The sequence below is a fragment of the Myiozetetes cayanensis genome, unplaced genomic scaffold, assembly GCF_022539395.1.
Source record: "Myiozetetes cayanensis isolate MyiCay16 unplaced genomic scaffold, myiCay2020 scf14, whole genome shotgun sequence".
Classification (NCBI taxonomy): domain Eukaryota; kingdom Metazoa; phylum Chordata; class Aves; order Passeriformes; family Tyrannidae; genus Myiozetetes; species Myiozetetes cayanensis.
Genome location: NW_026087048.1, coordinates 2,970,632 through 2,986,917, shown reverse-complemented (window position 1 = coordinate 2,986,917; position 16,286 = coordinate 2,970,632). Strand labels below are relative to the sequence as shown.

The 16,286-nt window shown below is 43.2% G+C and overlaps 1 protein-coding gene across 5 annotated transcripts in view; it reads left to right on the top strand.

The window, feature by feature from the left end:
• The window catches only part of PEAK1 (pseudopodium enriched atypical kinase 1), a 108,859-nt gene that overhangs the window by 77,631 nt on the left and 14,942 nt on the right, over positions 1–16,286 (top strand). For 4 of the 5 annotated variants that reach the window (XM_050309270.1, XM_050309271.1, XM_050309268.1 and 1 more), the window contains 3 exons: positions 5,564–5,674; positions 7,453–7,652; positions 14,847–15,595. In XM_050309270.1, the coding sequence (XP_050165227.1) occupies positions 5,564–5,674; positions 7,453–7,652; positions 14,847–15,595 (1,060 nt within the window). The remainder of the gene's footprint in view (positions 1–5,563; positions 5,675–7,452; positions 7,653–14,846; positions 15,596–16,286) is intronic. The other variant, XM_050309272.1, reaches the window with a different exon arrangement.

The window sequence follows — 16,286 nt, the reverse complement described above, 5'->3', positions numbered from 1 at the left end:
TTTTTAGTTAAGATAGTTTTAAAGTTGACTTAAGCTAACAGAAATCACTGTGTGAGCACAGTTAGAGTTTACCATAAAAGGATTGCCACTTGTCCTAAAGTAAAATAACTTGGTTTTCTTTCTCCACTCTCCATACAAGAAAATTGCTGGAACAACCCTTGGTAGGAGTGCAGTCTCTCTAGCCCTTTCCCAAATCAAATGGGGAGAAGTAGGCAGCTTTAGGGCAAGTTAAAGAATTGGAGGAGTTTGTGCTCTCAACCCCCTTTAGAGGAACCCATTTTTTTTCTCCTGTATCCAGGGGAAGCTGGAGAAAGTGAGGTTGATTTTGCTCACATGGCCATCAGGAGATTCTCTTGCTCCCAGCTCCCCAGTGCCCCCTCTTGTGTCCATGTGGTCACCTGTGCTGAACCAGATGGGGAAGGGATCCAAGAGAGAAATAACTTTGCAGTCATTTTCCAGCCACATCAACTCCCTGGTGTGCCAGGGACAGGCAGGAAGGAGCAGCTGCTTCCCCCAGGGGGGAGGGGGCAGGAAGAGTTACTGGTTCTTGCACTGCCCTGGAGATGGTGCTGTTGGAATGTGTGATGTTCTTGCACTGTGACTGGAGCACCTTCTGCCCTCCCTTCTGAAGGCAATTTGTCACCGCTCTGTCTTACTCACTTATTCCAGAAAGGATGTTTACTCTTTAAGTTTTCTGCAAGTTACAGTGGTACTGGTTAAAAACCACACCTCTAAGTTTTTCCTGGTGAAAATGGGAATCTCCCAAATGTTAGAACTGGAATTTCTTCCTTCTGACAGTATTGTCCTATGGTTTCTACAGATTTCAAAGGAAATACACTGAAGTGCTCAGAAATATGTTGTGGCAACACTGGACAGTTCAGGAGCTTTATCCTTTAGTTTTTATGTTCAGGTACTTTGATGCCTTATCTGCTTTTTTTAATTAATTTTTAATAGTCTTAAAAAGACCAAGTGAAACCTTATAGTGCTACAAAAAACGAAGGGGTTTTTTTGTTGGTTTTTTTTAAGGGCTTTTGTTTTTTAATATCCTGGTAGGTGAGAATCAGGATTGCCAAATTCCATTTTTGCTCAAGCAGGAGACATAACTGATGAGGTGCTATGCTTGGTTTGTGTTAACTCCTCAGGTATTAGTATGAGGTTAGTGATAATTTGGACTAAAATATGTGCCTGACAAAGATGTTGAAAATCTTTGGTTAAGCTTGCAGAGGCTTAGAGGAGAATGGAAGAGCTGAAGATACTGATCAGTGAACAGGACACTTCCCTAACTCAGGATGCCAAGAACAGTAAACTCACTGAAAAAAAAACAACTTGATGACCTGGAAAATAAGATAAGCTTTAAAAATGTCAGATTACTGGGAGGTCTTGAAAGTAAATTAAATAAGATACAGTATTTCCTTACTTTGCAATGGATTACAAAGCTGCTAAAGATTGATAACACAACGACTGAAGGTATTTGAAGTTATCACTAGAAAGGGCAGTTTTTCCTTTGAACAGCACTTGCAAAATCACTCACTTCTTTGGAAAGCTGAAAATTATCTCTGTGTTATACAAAGGAACTTGGGTTGGGTTTATCCATGTGGTTGGTTCCTTCTGTTTGATGCCAGGATGCACATGTGCTGGTTCAAAAGGAGCTGGCAAATGATCATCTATTAAATTTGCCCAAAATGTGTAGATAGATTAACTTGTGCTAAAAATCAGCAGTCAGGTCAGCTTTATCATTAACTGGAATGAAAATCAGGTGTTCTCAGAACACCTGTAGTTCATGAAGCAGCAGCTGTTCTCAGGCAGAGCCTAAAATTGACCTCTGAAAAGATAACAGGATGATATTTGTGGCCTGAGCCACTGTAACTGATGAAGATGGGACAGCACAGCGTGCAACCCACTCATCACAAGTTTAATAAAAAGATTCTTCAAAGGCTTTGTTATCTCCTAGATCAGAGTGTTGCTACTGGAGAGATTAAGACTTCCCCTCTCCTTCATTGAGACATCACTGCTCATTCCCAGCCGTGGCTGTTTAGATGGAGATGTTCCCTGAAAGCCAAGTGCAGCTCAGCATCCTGCAGCTTCCTTGGCTGCCTGCACAGAGAGCTGAACGGAATCACCCCCAGGGCTGAAGGAAAGAAACCTCCCTGCTTTAGGTGGCAGCCTTTGCTAATCCCGAACTGCTCCGGGCACGGCCACTCCCACTGCAGTTACAGGGCAAACCAAGAGCTTCCTCTCACAGATCCCAGTCAGCCATAACTGTGCTTTTTGGGATCTTTGGTCCAGACTTGGATGAAGTAAAGATAAAACTCTTGTGTGTTTCCTGAAATGCTTCTTTCAGGTAGTGAGGTCTGTATATTCATTTTGTCCTGGTTCGGGTAAGGAAGTGTTTTTTCACAGCTAAAGTTGGGATTACCAATATAATTCCTAAAATTAAGGTAACTTTTGCAAAAGGATTTGGGTTTGTAACCAGTAGATCTGAGCTGTGTGTCTCACAGAGGAATAGGAACGTTGTGACAGATCACTCAGTAAAAACAACAGGAATCACTCTTTTTAAAAAATGCAGTCATATGTTGAGATCAGGGTTACATCCAGAGACAGGCAGGAATAACCACCACTGCCACATTCCACTTCAGCACTGTCACTGATCCAGTCCTGCAGATTCCACAGCTGCTTCAGAAACTACTTGGGAAGATAACAAAACCTGTCAAATCACAGTAGGGCTCCGTTTCAAACAAAGTCCTTCCCAGTTTGGAGAACCCCTGGTCTAATTCTTAGGGTGAGGTTCTCACCTGAATCCAAAACCTTTTAAGTACAGCTTGCACAAATTGATGAGGAGAATCCAAGGATGTTATAGATGAAAAGAAATTTCTTACTTGAGCAACTCTACTGAAATGGGAGAAATGTTAGGTGGATCAGCTCTCCTATCTTGTCAAATCTGTGTTGGTTTGCTTTTATCCAGATATTAGGGAGCTTTATCTACCTTACTCAGCAGTGCTTTTAAAAGCATTACCCATTTATCTCACACCATTTCATCAATTAAAAACTTGTGAGATTTTTCTCTAGAACATCTCAATGCTGACAGAGTTGGAAATGCTGTGCATGCATCAGGCAATAAGTTGGGTAACGTTTTATGTGAGAACTCGTAAACACCAAGGACTGCTGAGGAACCAAGTAGAAGGGATTTTACCATTTATTATTTTATAAATTTAGATTAAGAAATGGTAAATCTCGTATTATTGTTCTTAACTCCTCTAATACAGTTTGTCAAATGGGAAGAGTGAGAACTTAAAATGGCTAAGGGAAAATATGTTTTTTGTAATGCATAGTTAATCTGTGGAACTCATTGCCATTAAGTTCCAGTGACACTAAAGAGCTTAGCAGGATGTCTTCACTGGATTATCAAATGTATACCCTTTATCCATGCAAACATCACATTATACAAGACTTGGAGGAAAAAAAAAAAAGAAGAATATAAATTCTCATACTTCAGGACTAAGCCAGCTTCCAAATAATCAGAATAAGAATGAACTTTATGGCTTAGCTGTTTCAGGTTGTCATTTTAGAAGTTTGTTTCACTTTCCTCTTCAGTGACTGTTTCTGGTTGATGGTGGTGAGGAGGAACTGAATTGCAGGAGCCCCTGGAATGTTTCCTGTACCCAGAGTGCACTCTGGATCCTGGCACTGATCAGTTCTGCTCAGTGTTTTGCAGGAATAAAGTGGTCTGTGTTCTGAGCAGAAGTTTCTGGGTAAGGTGGCCTATGAGCTCCTTGCAGCCATTAACCTCTCTGCATTTTTGCTCAAGCATTATTCAGTCACTTCAGGCTTTAGATTGGCTTTATTAGCTTACAAGTGGAGGGCCTGAGGGGATCTCCAAGTGCTGTCTTTGGCACTGAGTACACATACAAATTACAGAGTTGGTTTTGGGGGTGTGTAAAACTAAGTCATCTTCCTTGGACATCCCCAGCTGTCCTGCTGCCATTGGCTGCTGCTGTGCTGATGCACACCCGGGGAGGAGATCAGAGCCTCTGCTGGGTCCAAGGCCACATCAGCCTTTCTCTGTGTTTGCCACCAATTTCTACCACTGGGATTTATCTGCTGTCTCGCACAGAACTGTTGTGCTCCCTCAGCTTGGCCTCTAGACCTGACCCTAACTGAGGAATACACTCTCAACAATCACTTCTTATAAGCATTCCACATTATCTCCCTCATATTCACTGCTGTTTATTACTCACTGTAATTGAGTAGGTGTGCTCTGAATAGGGGAAAACACAGGTCACACAATAGCTGTGATTCAAGTGTCCTCACCAGAATTAACACACTGCACAGGCAGCTTTCTGGATTCTGCTGTTCCCAGAAGACTGAGACAAGTTAGTCCACATCATCCTTTGGCAATCCTCCAGGAACTGTGAAGGAGGAGAGCCTGAAGGAAGGAGTTAGGGGCATTTGTCCCTGCAGAAAAATAACACTTTTAAAGCAGTTTAGAGCCCGTGCACATGTGAATGACAAGGCTGTGAATTCAGTGGGGTGTTATCTGAAGGACAGTCATTTTTATGGCAAGTTTTTTTTTTTTTTCTGCACATAATCTCAGCTTCTTAGGAAAACAAACGTGTTCTCTGCGGGCAGAGGGGCTGATTCCCCCATTAACTGAATGCTTGTTTAGTTCCAGCCTCTTGTGCCCTAAGGAGCAGAGTTCTCGAAGATCATTAATTTCCTATGAAGTTTGTTTTCGAAATGAAAAAGGGAAAGGAAAAAGACTTGGACAGAAGAGGCTGCGCCCGCTATGGTAGAGGCTAAATATGTGCTCTTATGCAAGGCATCAAAGAATCCATCCTGGCAAAATATCTATAAATATCCCAAATAAGGAGATAGCTTTAAGTATCACTTGTTACCAACAGGCAGATAAAAAGTTACACAAAATCAGGCTCTAATGGATCCAATCTCAGAGAACTGCTCGTTTATCAGCTGCTCTTCTTCTCTCGAAAACTTGTTGTTTTAACTGTTTAGTTTGTGAAGCAAAAGCAACTGGGAATTTGGTTCTTGTAGCTCCCTGAGTGAGGATGGTTTCCCCTTCTGTCCCTCCTGTGTCCTGCCAGTGCTGATGAAGGGTTGCTGGGTCCCTGCACTGTGTCCCTGAGCTCGGTCGCTCGGTCTTCGGTGTTAGGATACTGGGAATCATTTCCCCATGGATTTCACGACCTGCCATCTGACTGCTGGGGGTGAAAATGTGTTCTTTGGAGGCAGGGAGTACAGATTGGAGGTATTTGCTTACTTTTAACAGTTAGGTTGGTCTTAGTTCTTAAAAACCCCTCTTGAAACTCAAACGTGCTTTTCCTGAAGTACAATACCATGGCTAAGGCCATAGCTGTCATTCCAGAGCTGTGATGCAGCGCTGGATTTCGCTCAGGGAGGCAGTGGAAGAGTTAAGGAGGCAGGGCTGGGGCTGCCTGGCTCCCTGGGGCGCTTTGGCAAGGCCAGGCCCAGCCCCAAGGTAAACATAAGGTGCAGTAGGTGTTTCACTGTGCAGAGTTCAGCCCTCGCTCACAGCTTGCACAACTTGTAGCACCCCAGATGGAATCAATGGCTCGCCAGAGTTTCAAGACATGATTAAAAGACTCAAGAAGGCCCTGAAAGAATTTCCTTTAATGGGGAATTGTGTGAGTGAGTACAGTGGGTGAGTTGGTATTTTTTTTCTTCCTTCCTTTCTAGCTGTTGGTTTACTTTGGCAAATGGCTTCTGAGCTTAGGTTTAGTGGATGTGCTTGCATGTGACTGGTTTGGAGAATGAGTATGTCCTGTACCTCACCAAGCAATACTAAAAAAAGTGACTCTGAGATGTGATAATTCCTGGTTTGTGGCAATGACAGAGCTGTAGAGCTGTTAGAGCCTATTTCTTCTTAAAGAAAACATTCCTGTTGAGGAATGCAGGTATGTATGTTATTTACAGCATTTACAAGCCTGTAGTGAAATTTCTCCTCATCTTGAGAGCCTTGTTACTGCTTTAATTTTATGTCTGCTTTCCTCTGAAATGACAGTAGGTTAACTCTTTAATGTGGATATATTTATGGCACACGGAATGTTCTTCACACCATTCCTATGCATGGTACTAAAACAGAACAAAAAAACTGATTAAAGATTACATCCTTTGGAACTTATGCCATTTTTTTCTCTTCTACTAACAAGTTCTAATGAGTTTGGTTTGTGTCAGCCTGCAGTTACAATTCACGAGTGTGAGCAGAAACAGCATGTGCACACTGCACCGCCCTGCAGAGGACTGGCATGTTTTAACCTCTGCAGTCAGGGATTGCTCCAAGATTGTGTCCCACCAGTGCCAGGATTTGGGCTTTGCCACAGAGACAAACATGCCTATAATTTATGTTAACTCTCTCGGGAAGTTTTACATCTTTACCACCAAAAAAAAAAAAAAAAAAGTCTGTACATACACATGATGTGGTGATCACTTTTTGGTGGAAGTTCCTCCTGCCCCTTATGGAAGTCCCATGTAGTTAAAATTCTTGCTGTTGAATTTCATCAGGCTATAGTAATGAGACCTGGAGAACAGCACATTTGGCTGTAATGAGTGTTTGTTTCTGTGAGTGAGACAATGTAAAGGCATGGAAATATTTTTGCTCTAACATGTTTTTGTGGCATATTATTGATAATTGCTGCTATATTTTCAGTAGGATTGGGGGTTTTATTAAATCTCGGCCATTTTTTCATACCTATAATGCAGAATTTTTAAATTATACTGCAATAAATACATCCATGGAAACCGATTAAATGCACAATCTTCAGAGTTTTGTGCTGTAAGGCATCACAGTTTGACTGAAACTTCCTAGGTAAGAGCAGGCACAGAGGAATGTCCTCATGGCCTTTTGCAGTTGGCCCAATGCAGGTGGATTTTAATCATGGCTTAGCTGAGGGGTGTGGCCCAAAGAGTCAGTTCCCAAAATCCTCCCAGTACACGAAAATGTATCGTTACAGTTTTATACATTTTTTGGGACTTAACCCCCCTTGCTGTACCTTGTTCTCTTTGGTTAAAGCACAGCTGTTCCAAGTCATGCAAAGCACCTTAAACTCTGCTGCTGTCCCGAGTCCCACACGTTTTTCCCGGGCTCACACCTGCGTATGTGCGTGCAGGGATGTTGATTGCAGCCGAGCTGTAAACCATTTCATTATACCCTGATATCAAAGGCATGAATTATTATATTCCGTGTATTATAATAATTAGTATAATAGTAACTACCATGTTACTATTTCAGTCACAAGTTGTTTCTTCTCATGAAGGAAAACTGTAGAAAATTGCTCTTGGAAAAAGGAGGGCGAAAGAACTTGTTCCTTTACCGGTTCCTTCCCCCTCCTGAAGACCCTTAAATGCCTAACCTGGCGTTTTGCCAGTGGAATCTCTCCCCCAGCTTTGGTCTCCGGGTGATTTTTGCTCTGTTTGTTTCAGTCAAGTGCCCGATGACACCACCCTGGAGGACTTGTCCCCTCGTGTCCCCAGAGCCGTGTTTGTGAAGCAGGACAATGGGGGCAGCGCCTCGGTCATCCCGGTGTCGTCGTCCGCGCGTCCTCCGCAGGGGGAGGAGGAAAGAGAAGCAGCTCCACATTCTCCCAACTTAAACACCTGCAGTGCCACGTACAGCAATTTAGGTGAGTGTGCTCTCACAGAAGGAAATATAAGCGGGGTGAGAGTTTGGATAACTTTCCAGGGTGGGGAAGAACCTTCTCTTCTGAACAGCTCAACGCACCTTCATGAGGGGAGCTCGTAAAGGCTTTTTAATAGTGATTTATAGAAAATAAAGTTATGTTGTCTCCTTCTGTGATCACAACAAGAAAGTGAAGATTCAACAAACTCTAAGGTTTGTTGTCCTGTAATTTAAAACAGCCTTTTGATTGATCCCAGTGATAAACATCTCAAATGATTTTAAAAGACACGTTGTTTTAAAAAGACACATTCTCCTTTTTGGAGAAATGTTGTCAGAGGTTTAAAATACAGAGCAAATTACTTAATTTCTTTAGAAACAGTAAGTAGATTTCCAAACTTCAGCAAAAGATAGGACTTTTTATTTTAGAGCATCACTAACTGCTACAATATTTGTAACCATCTTTTGCTGACTGAAACCTTTTTTGTCCTAGTCTGAGAGTTTATTTCTTCTGCTCCTTCCCAATAAGATATGAATGTCCTGTCATTACTGAATTCCTGACTCACATTAAAAAGCTACATGGCTGCAGTGCTCCTCTGGAAGATAAGGGAGCAGCACAAATGAGCAGCTTCTGATATGCACTATCAATATTATCAGCCTCGCTTTCTGAAGCGTTTGGATTTGCAGTGTTGAGGGATATCTACAGGCAGATTTCCTAGAAGAACAAAATCTCTCATTTATTTACATTCCAGGATATCTGAATACATGTTTTTCAGTACCACCCCAATCCTGTAAACACACCAACTTCTGAAGTGCTTGGCCAAGAGTAAACTGCCTGCCTTGAGATGGCTCCCGAGTGCAGGGGGTCTGGCATGTCCACACAGGTTTCAGGGATCAAGGACTAGATTTTAAACCCTCAGGTGCATACATTCCTCAGACATTCAGTGATAGTGTTGCATTTTTTTGCTTGACTTTGAATTAGTGGTGAACTTATTAGTGTATTCTGCTATTAAAACATTCATTTGATATTGTTTATGAAGCATGAAGTGGAAAATACCCTGCCCAAGAGCGATACCAACATCCACCAAGGAACTCTTCCTCTGAGGAGGGAGACTAAAATTTGTATTTTTATGGTGAATTACTCAAAGGTCTAATCAACTGTTTTCATTTTAGTGAGATATATATCTGTATTTTCTGTATTTAGGAGACAGCTCCACACAGGCAGAATCCAGGCAGTAGGTGTAGCTACCTCAGAACTACTTACAGCACATTCAGCCCGTGCAGTAAAATATCATTAAACACTGGAATGGGTCACCCAGAGGAGTTGTGGAATCTCCATCTGTGGAGATCCTCAAAACCTGACTGGACATGATCCTGGCCAGCCCCCTCCAGCTGACCCTGCCTGACCATCTCAAGGGATCCCTTCCATCAGTCCTGGCTTGTGTTAGTGCTGTTCCAAAGTTTGAATGTTCCATCTTAAAACCACATCAAACTGAAAGCCCTTGGCATTTTATTCAAGATCTTCTCATCCTGGGGTCACTTTGAGCTTTGCTGTCACTAAAGTAAATTTTAGGGTATGAAAGAGTTAAGTCAGCTGTGAGGCTTGCCTGGGTCTGGCTCAGCCTGGCTGCCTGTTGTCAGGAGCAATGCTTCCCTAAATGGCACTGAGTTCTCTGGCTGCCATTCAAAGCTCTTCTGGTTTATTCAAACAGCCTCACTTTCTAGTTCAGATGGCAACAGAGAGATTTCCAGGCAGGCCCAGAGAATAATTCCTGCTTGTTTTCACATCTTGCATCACCTAGGCAGCAGAATCTTATCTTTGGTAGAATTAACAAATACTGGTATGTGAAACTGGAAGAAAGGAGAATATGAGAAGTTACACCACATTTGGCTCTTGCTTCAGCTGCAATTGGAGCTACAGAGTGCAGTTTGGAGTTTGTAAAATACACCATGGGAACATCTCAATTTGCAGCATAATGCACAATATTAATTTTAAATACTAATCTGATGCATATTCTATGTTTCTTATTTAAAAGCAGATATGTTACTGCTTTGCTAAGTGTCTGATCTTCAGTTCTGATGTGTCACGTGAAAGTTCATGAACAGAAATAACTGCAGGCTTTGGGAAATTGTTCTCTGCAGTCAGGCAATAGTTTATATCAGGTACTGCCCTCAAATATATTTGGGTTGGCCTTCCAAGAGACAAATCTTACAAAACAGAGGATTCTCCTCTGGGAATCAGGTACAATATAAAAGACTTGAGTCTTTTAAGAGGTCCCACCATGATGATAGGATAAAGACTGTTCCTGGCTGTATAAACAGAAGAAAATTTCAATAGGAGGAGAAAGGTTCTATCTCATTTTTTCCCTGCAACTGCTGTGGTCACAGCCAGGCCCTGGTGCCCACAATTTGAGAAGAATGTTTAAAAAAACTGTGCAGGCTCTAAAGAAGAGCTTTGTAAATGCCTTGTATTGTGGCAGGCACTTCACAGGGACTAATTCAAGAACTGTTCAGCTTATCAAAGAGGGCTGGTTTGATCGTGGTGTGATGTTCATGGTGAGCAGAACTGTCCTGAGGGATACCTCTGGTATCAACTGATTTGACAAAATCCAGGGGCTGCCAGCTGAATCAAGATGCAGAAACAAATGTTCAACTGTGTAAGATAGGGCCTGGATATTTCTTTTTGTAATGGGTGCCTTTATAGTAACACAAGTTAATTCAGGTAAGCCCTGTAGCTGATGATAAGCAAGACAATAGACTAGATAATTAAAAGCCTTTCCTTTACAAATCTTTAAATTGTTCTGTCTTTGTCTGAATTTGTTGGGGAAATTGAGTTGATTGAATCTGCATCGCTGTAAGTAGATTAAGGTATTCTCAATATGCTCAGGACAGTATTTCTGTCATTGAAAAAAGAACAGAGTATTTCATTATCAGCGACTTTCCTCTTGACACTTAAAGAAATGGGCAAAAAGGAGGCTGAGTTTCTAGGTTTTGTGATTGCTGACATTGGAAAAAAATCCCAAATCCCAGCACCTACCATGGAGCATTGCCCCAGGCAGTAACTCAGACCAGGGCAGTGTGCTTGAGCCAGGCTGTAAATAAGGTGCTGAAATCACTGCTGACTGAAACTGCCAGTTCAGTGACAGGCACTGATTGTAACTCCAGTCTGGTGCATTTTGTGTCATATATAATCAGCACAGGTAGTGTCTGCAGCCTGGTGAAGTGGAGGGTGGGCAGCAGGACCTGCCAAGTCACCCAGCAGGCAAAGCTGAAGCTTCTCAGGTATGCAGCCCTTTGCTAGAGATCTGTGCCCAGTCCCAAATTATGGCTGAGAAACTGGAGGTGCATCACAAATGTCAGCTTTCCTCCCTGTGACATATCTCAACGTTTTGGTAAGATTTTTATCTACTCAGTTAACAACAAATGAGTAAAGAACTGGGTACAGTGCGGGATTTCATGGAGATCCGTGTGCTGAACAGTGTTATAGAACAGTGGTGCACATGTGCAGCATCTGATGGAACTGGGGCTGTGCAGCATGCTGGGAGCTTTTGCAGTGGTTGGAGGCCACCTTATGCACTTGTGGGTTTTTTCAGGGTTTGGTTGAGTTTATCAGTCAGGGTAAGAGTTTATTAAGGAGGGATGTCAGATTTGAGAGGTTCACCCGCTCACATGAACAGGCTGCAGTGCAAAGTCTGATGATAAATCAGTTACCCAGAAAAAGAAAACTTAAATGCCTTTTGCAGAGCTCTTCTAGAGTTTCAGACCTCTGCATGGTGTCTAGAGACTTAAGCATTAATATTTAAATACTGTAGTGAGATTCTGTAATGGAAGATGTTATTGAACCACAGAATTACTTAAAGCTCTCCAGAAAGCTGCTGTCTATAAAGAGTTAAATTTTTTTCTGTCATTGAGCAGTCTGGAATCCACTTCAAAGCTCTCTGCAACTGGTAGCCTAATGTTGTGCCTTTTCATTTGCCTCCCATGAGTGTGGCTCAGGATGAACCTTGCAATGTTGGTGCAGTAGGTAAGGAAACAGTGGTTTTAGGCATGCAAGGGGAGAAGGAAAGGATAGGCAAGAAAAGGGAACAAATGCATTGCCAGTACTCCTATGCAGAAGAATGTTATTGTGCCTCTGACAGGTACAACATTTAAGACAATTTTTGTCTTGCTAGGCAATGAATTTATAAAAATGTGGGCCGTGAAGTTTCCTGCCTCAGGAAAGCTGAGCTGGAAAGAGTGGCCCAGTGGGTAGGAAAGAAATGTGCAGTGTGGAGAACTCAGCACAGAAACAGCACGGACAGTGAAGCTTTTCAACTGGGTAATACAGATGGGTAGATTTCAATATGGAAAACTTGTTCTCGTGGGAAGACACGATGCTGTAACGTGGCATGTTTGACAAACTCATTTTCCTCAGCTGAGAATACTTGAAACAGCAGCTACAGAATGACTTGTACACGCAGCTCTCTGCATCCTGCCACCCCCTCCAGACTTCAGCAAAAACGCTTCTGGCTATGAAAACCTTCTCCAGTTCTGTTTTGATGTCACAGTTCCCATGCAAAAGCAACACTGGTTGCAGCCTCAACACCCTCCTCTGTAGGAATGGCTTTTGGAGGGCAGGGCCGGTAAAGCAGAAAGAAAACAAGAGAATTGAGCAGCACCATTGCTATAAATCTTACCTTTCCTGGAGAGGGCTGCTGCTGCTGCTTCAGATGTGTGTCTTGCTCTCATTTTGTTGTTGTTCCTCTCTGGGATCTGTGCAGTCCTGGGGTTAGCAAGTCCTCCTGCAGTGGTGTCCTCTCTCCCAGCCCAGCAGTCAGGCTGTCTCAGCACAGTGGGCAAGAGGGGAAGGATAAAAAAACAGGCAAGTGATCTTTAACACAGTGCTGCTGGGGAGAAGTACATAGGTCACAGATTTGGTAAGAGTAAGTAGTTGTGGAAGAGGGCACATGTTTGGCTGAGTAAGAAAATTGGATATGAAGTAGAAATGAGCTTGTCTCGGGACTAAGTGAAAGGCTGTGGCGTCAGGACGTGTGTCTGGCACGCAGACATCAATCCTACTTTTGACTCTGAATCCAACCACTCTGCACCTCTGCAAAGGGGAGCTTTCTGACACAGCTCCTGTACTGCCCAACTGGCCCCAGGGCCAGAGGCTGCAGCACAGCACCGAGAGGCAGAGCTGCCACTGCAGAGCACTCTGGCTGCAGCACAAAGGAGCAGCAGAGTCCCCCGAGTCCCCCAGTGTTAAATTTCTTTAAGCAACCTTGAAAATGATTTGCAGTCTTCCCTGAAGATCAGGTATGTACACAGCTGATAGAATTTCCTGCTCCAAATTCACTTTTTTAAACACTGGGAGAGCCAGGCTTGTCATTAAATCCGTGAGGCTCTACTGAGGGTTTCTGGAGCTTAAACAAAAGATAGAGATAGAACTTTCATTTGTGGTGTTGTCCCCTTGAAGTGACTGAAAAGAGAGTGATTGTTAAAAAAGCAGGAGGCGAGGCTGTTGTGTTTGTGGATACATAGAAAAATACAATCCTCTTTGATCTTCTGAAATCAGGAGTTCATTTCAGCGTTCTAACCCAGCATTCCAGGTGTTTGTGCATCCTGGCCGAGTGGATCTTGGATTATTTTGTATTCAGAGAAACTGTAACAACAAAAGTAAAAGCAATTATCTTTTTTTTTTTCTTCATAGACTGCAAAGTCATTTATTATTAACAATGGACTGAAGTGATGTAATTCAAATCTGATGTGAGATCCCCCAGTTTGGTTCAGCATTCCAGTTCAGTCCTCTCTTTACAAGGACTGGTGGGCAGTCCTTGTGTTAGGTTAACACTTGAACTCAGTGATCTGAAAGGTCTTTTCCAGCCTAAACAATTTTACAGCACATTCAGCATTTCAGCACATTATAAACTGTCAAATAGTCCAAGTGTCTGTTCCCTTATTAGAAAAGATGCTCCACTGCAATTATTGTTTTCATGTCTGCTGTGTTGCAACTGTAAAAACTGGCTTCCTACCTTACTTGACAGTGAACCTCCCAGGAGTAGTGGAAAGCTTATAAAATAATTTCTCTGAAAGTAACAGTTGATTATTGAGAGTGGAAAGATCTCATTTTGATACGAGTAACAACTGTTTAATTGTCCCAGAGCAGCAAGTTGGTCATTTGTATTATCTGTTTATTAGTTTCTGTTCTCCATTATGTTATTGTCATTTATTTATTCTTCATTTCCAAGGACTCTGGCACTTACAAAAGATAATTGCCCTCTATAAAAGCCATCCAAAGCACATGACAGGAAGTTTATCTTCCCTGGATTCACACAAATGTCTGAAAGCAATCTGACAGTGGAAATTCCATGCTTGTGTGTCTGTAACCTGCAGTTTGGAATTTCTTGACTCAAGCTGGGTCAGGTTATCTATCAACATAATACTGCCAGCAAAAGCACCCATGGCAAGAGAGGGAGGGAAATGTTTTAGAGAAGTTACAGCTGGGGAAGGGGTGTGAGTTTTAAATTATAGGGTAACAAATATTTCTGTCAAAATATGACCCTATTCTTGATGGGAACACACTTGTCAACCTGAGTGAAAATAGGCTTAATTTCCTTGTTCAGCTGGTGAATCTGCTGGGGCAATCCTGACTTCCCAGGGTGACCACAAAAGTATCTCCAGTACATTATCTGTGTCTGAAGGTTCCTGGTTTCCATTCTGGAATAAGATTTTCAGCCTCTCTAGCACATTTCCCAGTTTATGGGAATGTATGGACTGCTGTCTACCCATAGTTTTGGCACATCTGAATAGGAAGTGAGGAATAATATTAGGTTTGAGAGTGCAGAAGGAATTATGGGAGGCTGGGTGTAATTGCTGGAACTGGACTTCGGCCAAAGTGCCAAATTGATGTTTGCTTTTTCCTTGCACTTCTTGTCATTAATGGGATGGGAGGTAGAATGGCAGCATTGCTGGCACTGCCACTGCTGTTAATATACACATATATCCAGGGTCAAATCATGCCTGGCTGGGTGTAATGACATGTATGTGATGCTGGTGTGGTCATTTTGCTTTGTAATTAGTTCATCTTTTCATATGTATTTTTTAATATTGGAGGGTCCTAGTCAGCTTTATTTTTTGCCTTAAATGTCTTTGCAGAGCACAGATGCAGGAGCAGCAGATGCAAAGTACTTTAATCTTGTGTTACTGTTATCTTATTCCACAGGACAGTCCAGAGCAACCATGATACCTCCAAAACAGCCGAGGCAGCCGAAGGGAGCTCTGGACGATGCCATTGCCTTTGGAGGACTCCCAGAGCAGGAGACAATGAACAGCTTGCAGCCAACACCACCTCCACTGCCAAAGAAAACAATCCTGAGAGCCAACACGGAGCCGACTCCCAGAGATCTCCAGAAGCAGGCTCTGGAGAACAACCTGTGCATCATGGCCAACCCCACCTACGACATCGACACCAACTGGGAAGCAAGCAGTGCCTGCTCCTCCGTCAGCCTGGAGCTCAAGGTGCTGGACAACGAGTCCGGAGATTCCTTGGACAGGCCTACGGAAAAACTGAGGGCAACCACGTCGGCCACCAACAGTGTTTCCAGCCTAACCACTATCAGTATTAAGGACCGGTGCTCCAACAGCATGGAGTCCCTGACGGGGAGACACCTCTCGCAGGCCAAGCAGGGCAGAGGGGTCCAGAAGCCGCAGAGACAAGCACTTTACCGCGGGATCGAGAACCGGGACGAGGTGGTGGGGAAAATCCGAAGCCTCCACGAGGATTCCCTGAAGAAGCTGGCGCTGAAGTGCGAGGACCTGTTCATGGCCGGGCAGAAGGACCAGCTGCGCTTCGGGGTGGACAGCTGGTCGGATTTCCGGCTGACCAGCGACAAGCCGTGCTGCGAGGCCGGCGACGCCGTCTACTACCCGGCCTCGTACGCCAAGGACCCGCTCAACAACTACGCCGTCAAGGTAAGAGGGGCCTGAGGAAGGGCAACCCCAGGCAGCAGTGACACGATGTGACAACCAGCACGCTCACAGGTGGCAGGGCCTACAAGCTGTGGGTGCTGTCGGCAGCAGCGCTGGGTGAAAAGTAAGTTGCCCAAAACACAGGCTCTTGCTCCTATCAAGGGCCCTGGGTGGCATTGGTGTCTGCTGTTTAATTTCATGGTTTTCTTGCAGTTCCAAAATTATTGGAACAAAATAAACACATCTCGGACTCTGCCACTGTTTAATGGCATTTTGAAAGAAAAGCTGTATTATTTTAACAGGGGTCAAACTCACAGTGAAAAAATCCTTTTGATTCATCTGCATGGAGATGAACTTAAATCATCACTCTTAGTTAGGAAAGATTTCCTAAAAAATTGAAAATTTTCCATTTTTCAGAGCCAGGTGATTCTAAGTGTAAGTTCTAGGCTGATATATCTCTGATGTTCCATACAGGGTCTTACATTTTCACCAGTGTTCCTTACCAGCCTTTCAAAAGCTCTGTCTAGCCATCAGTGTTGCCTTATAAATTCTTCAGCTAACACATTAAAGAAATAAGATTTACAAGATTTACTGCTAATATATTAATGCTTAGTTGGCAGCTGTCTCACTAGATGCTGTTACTTTATGGATTTTTATATAGGTAGCTCTTCCTGAGCGCTGTATCTCCATTTCT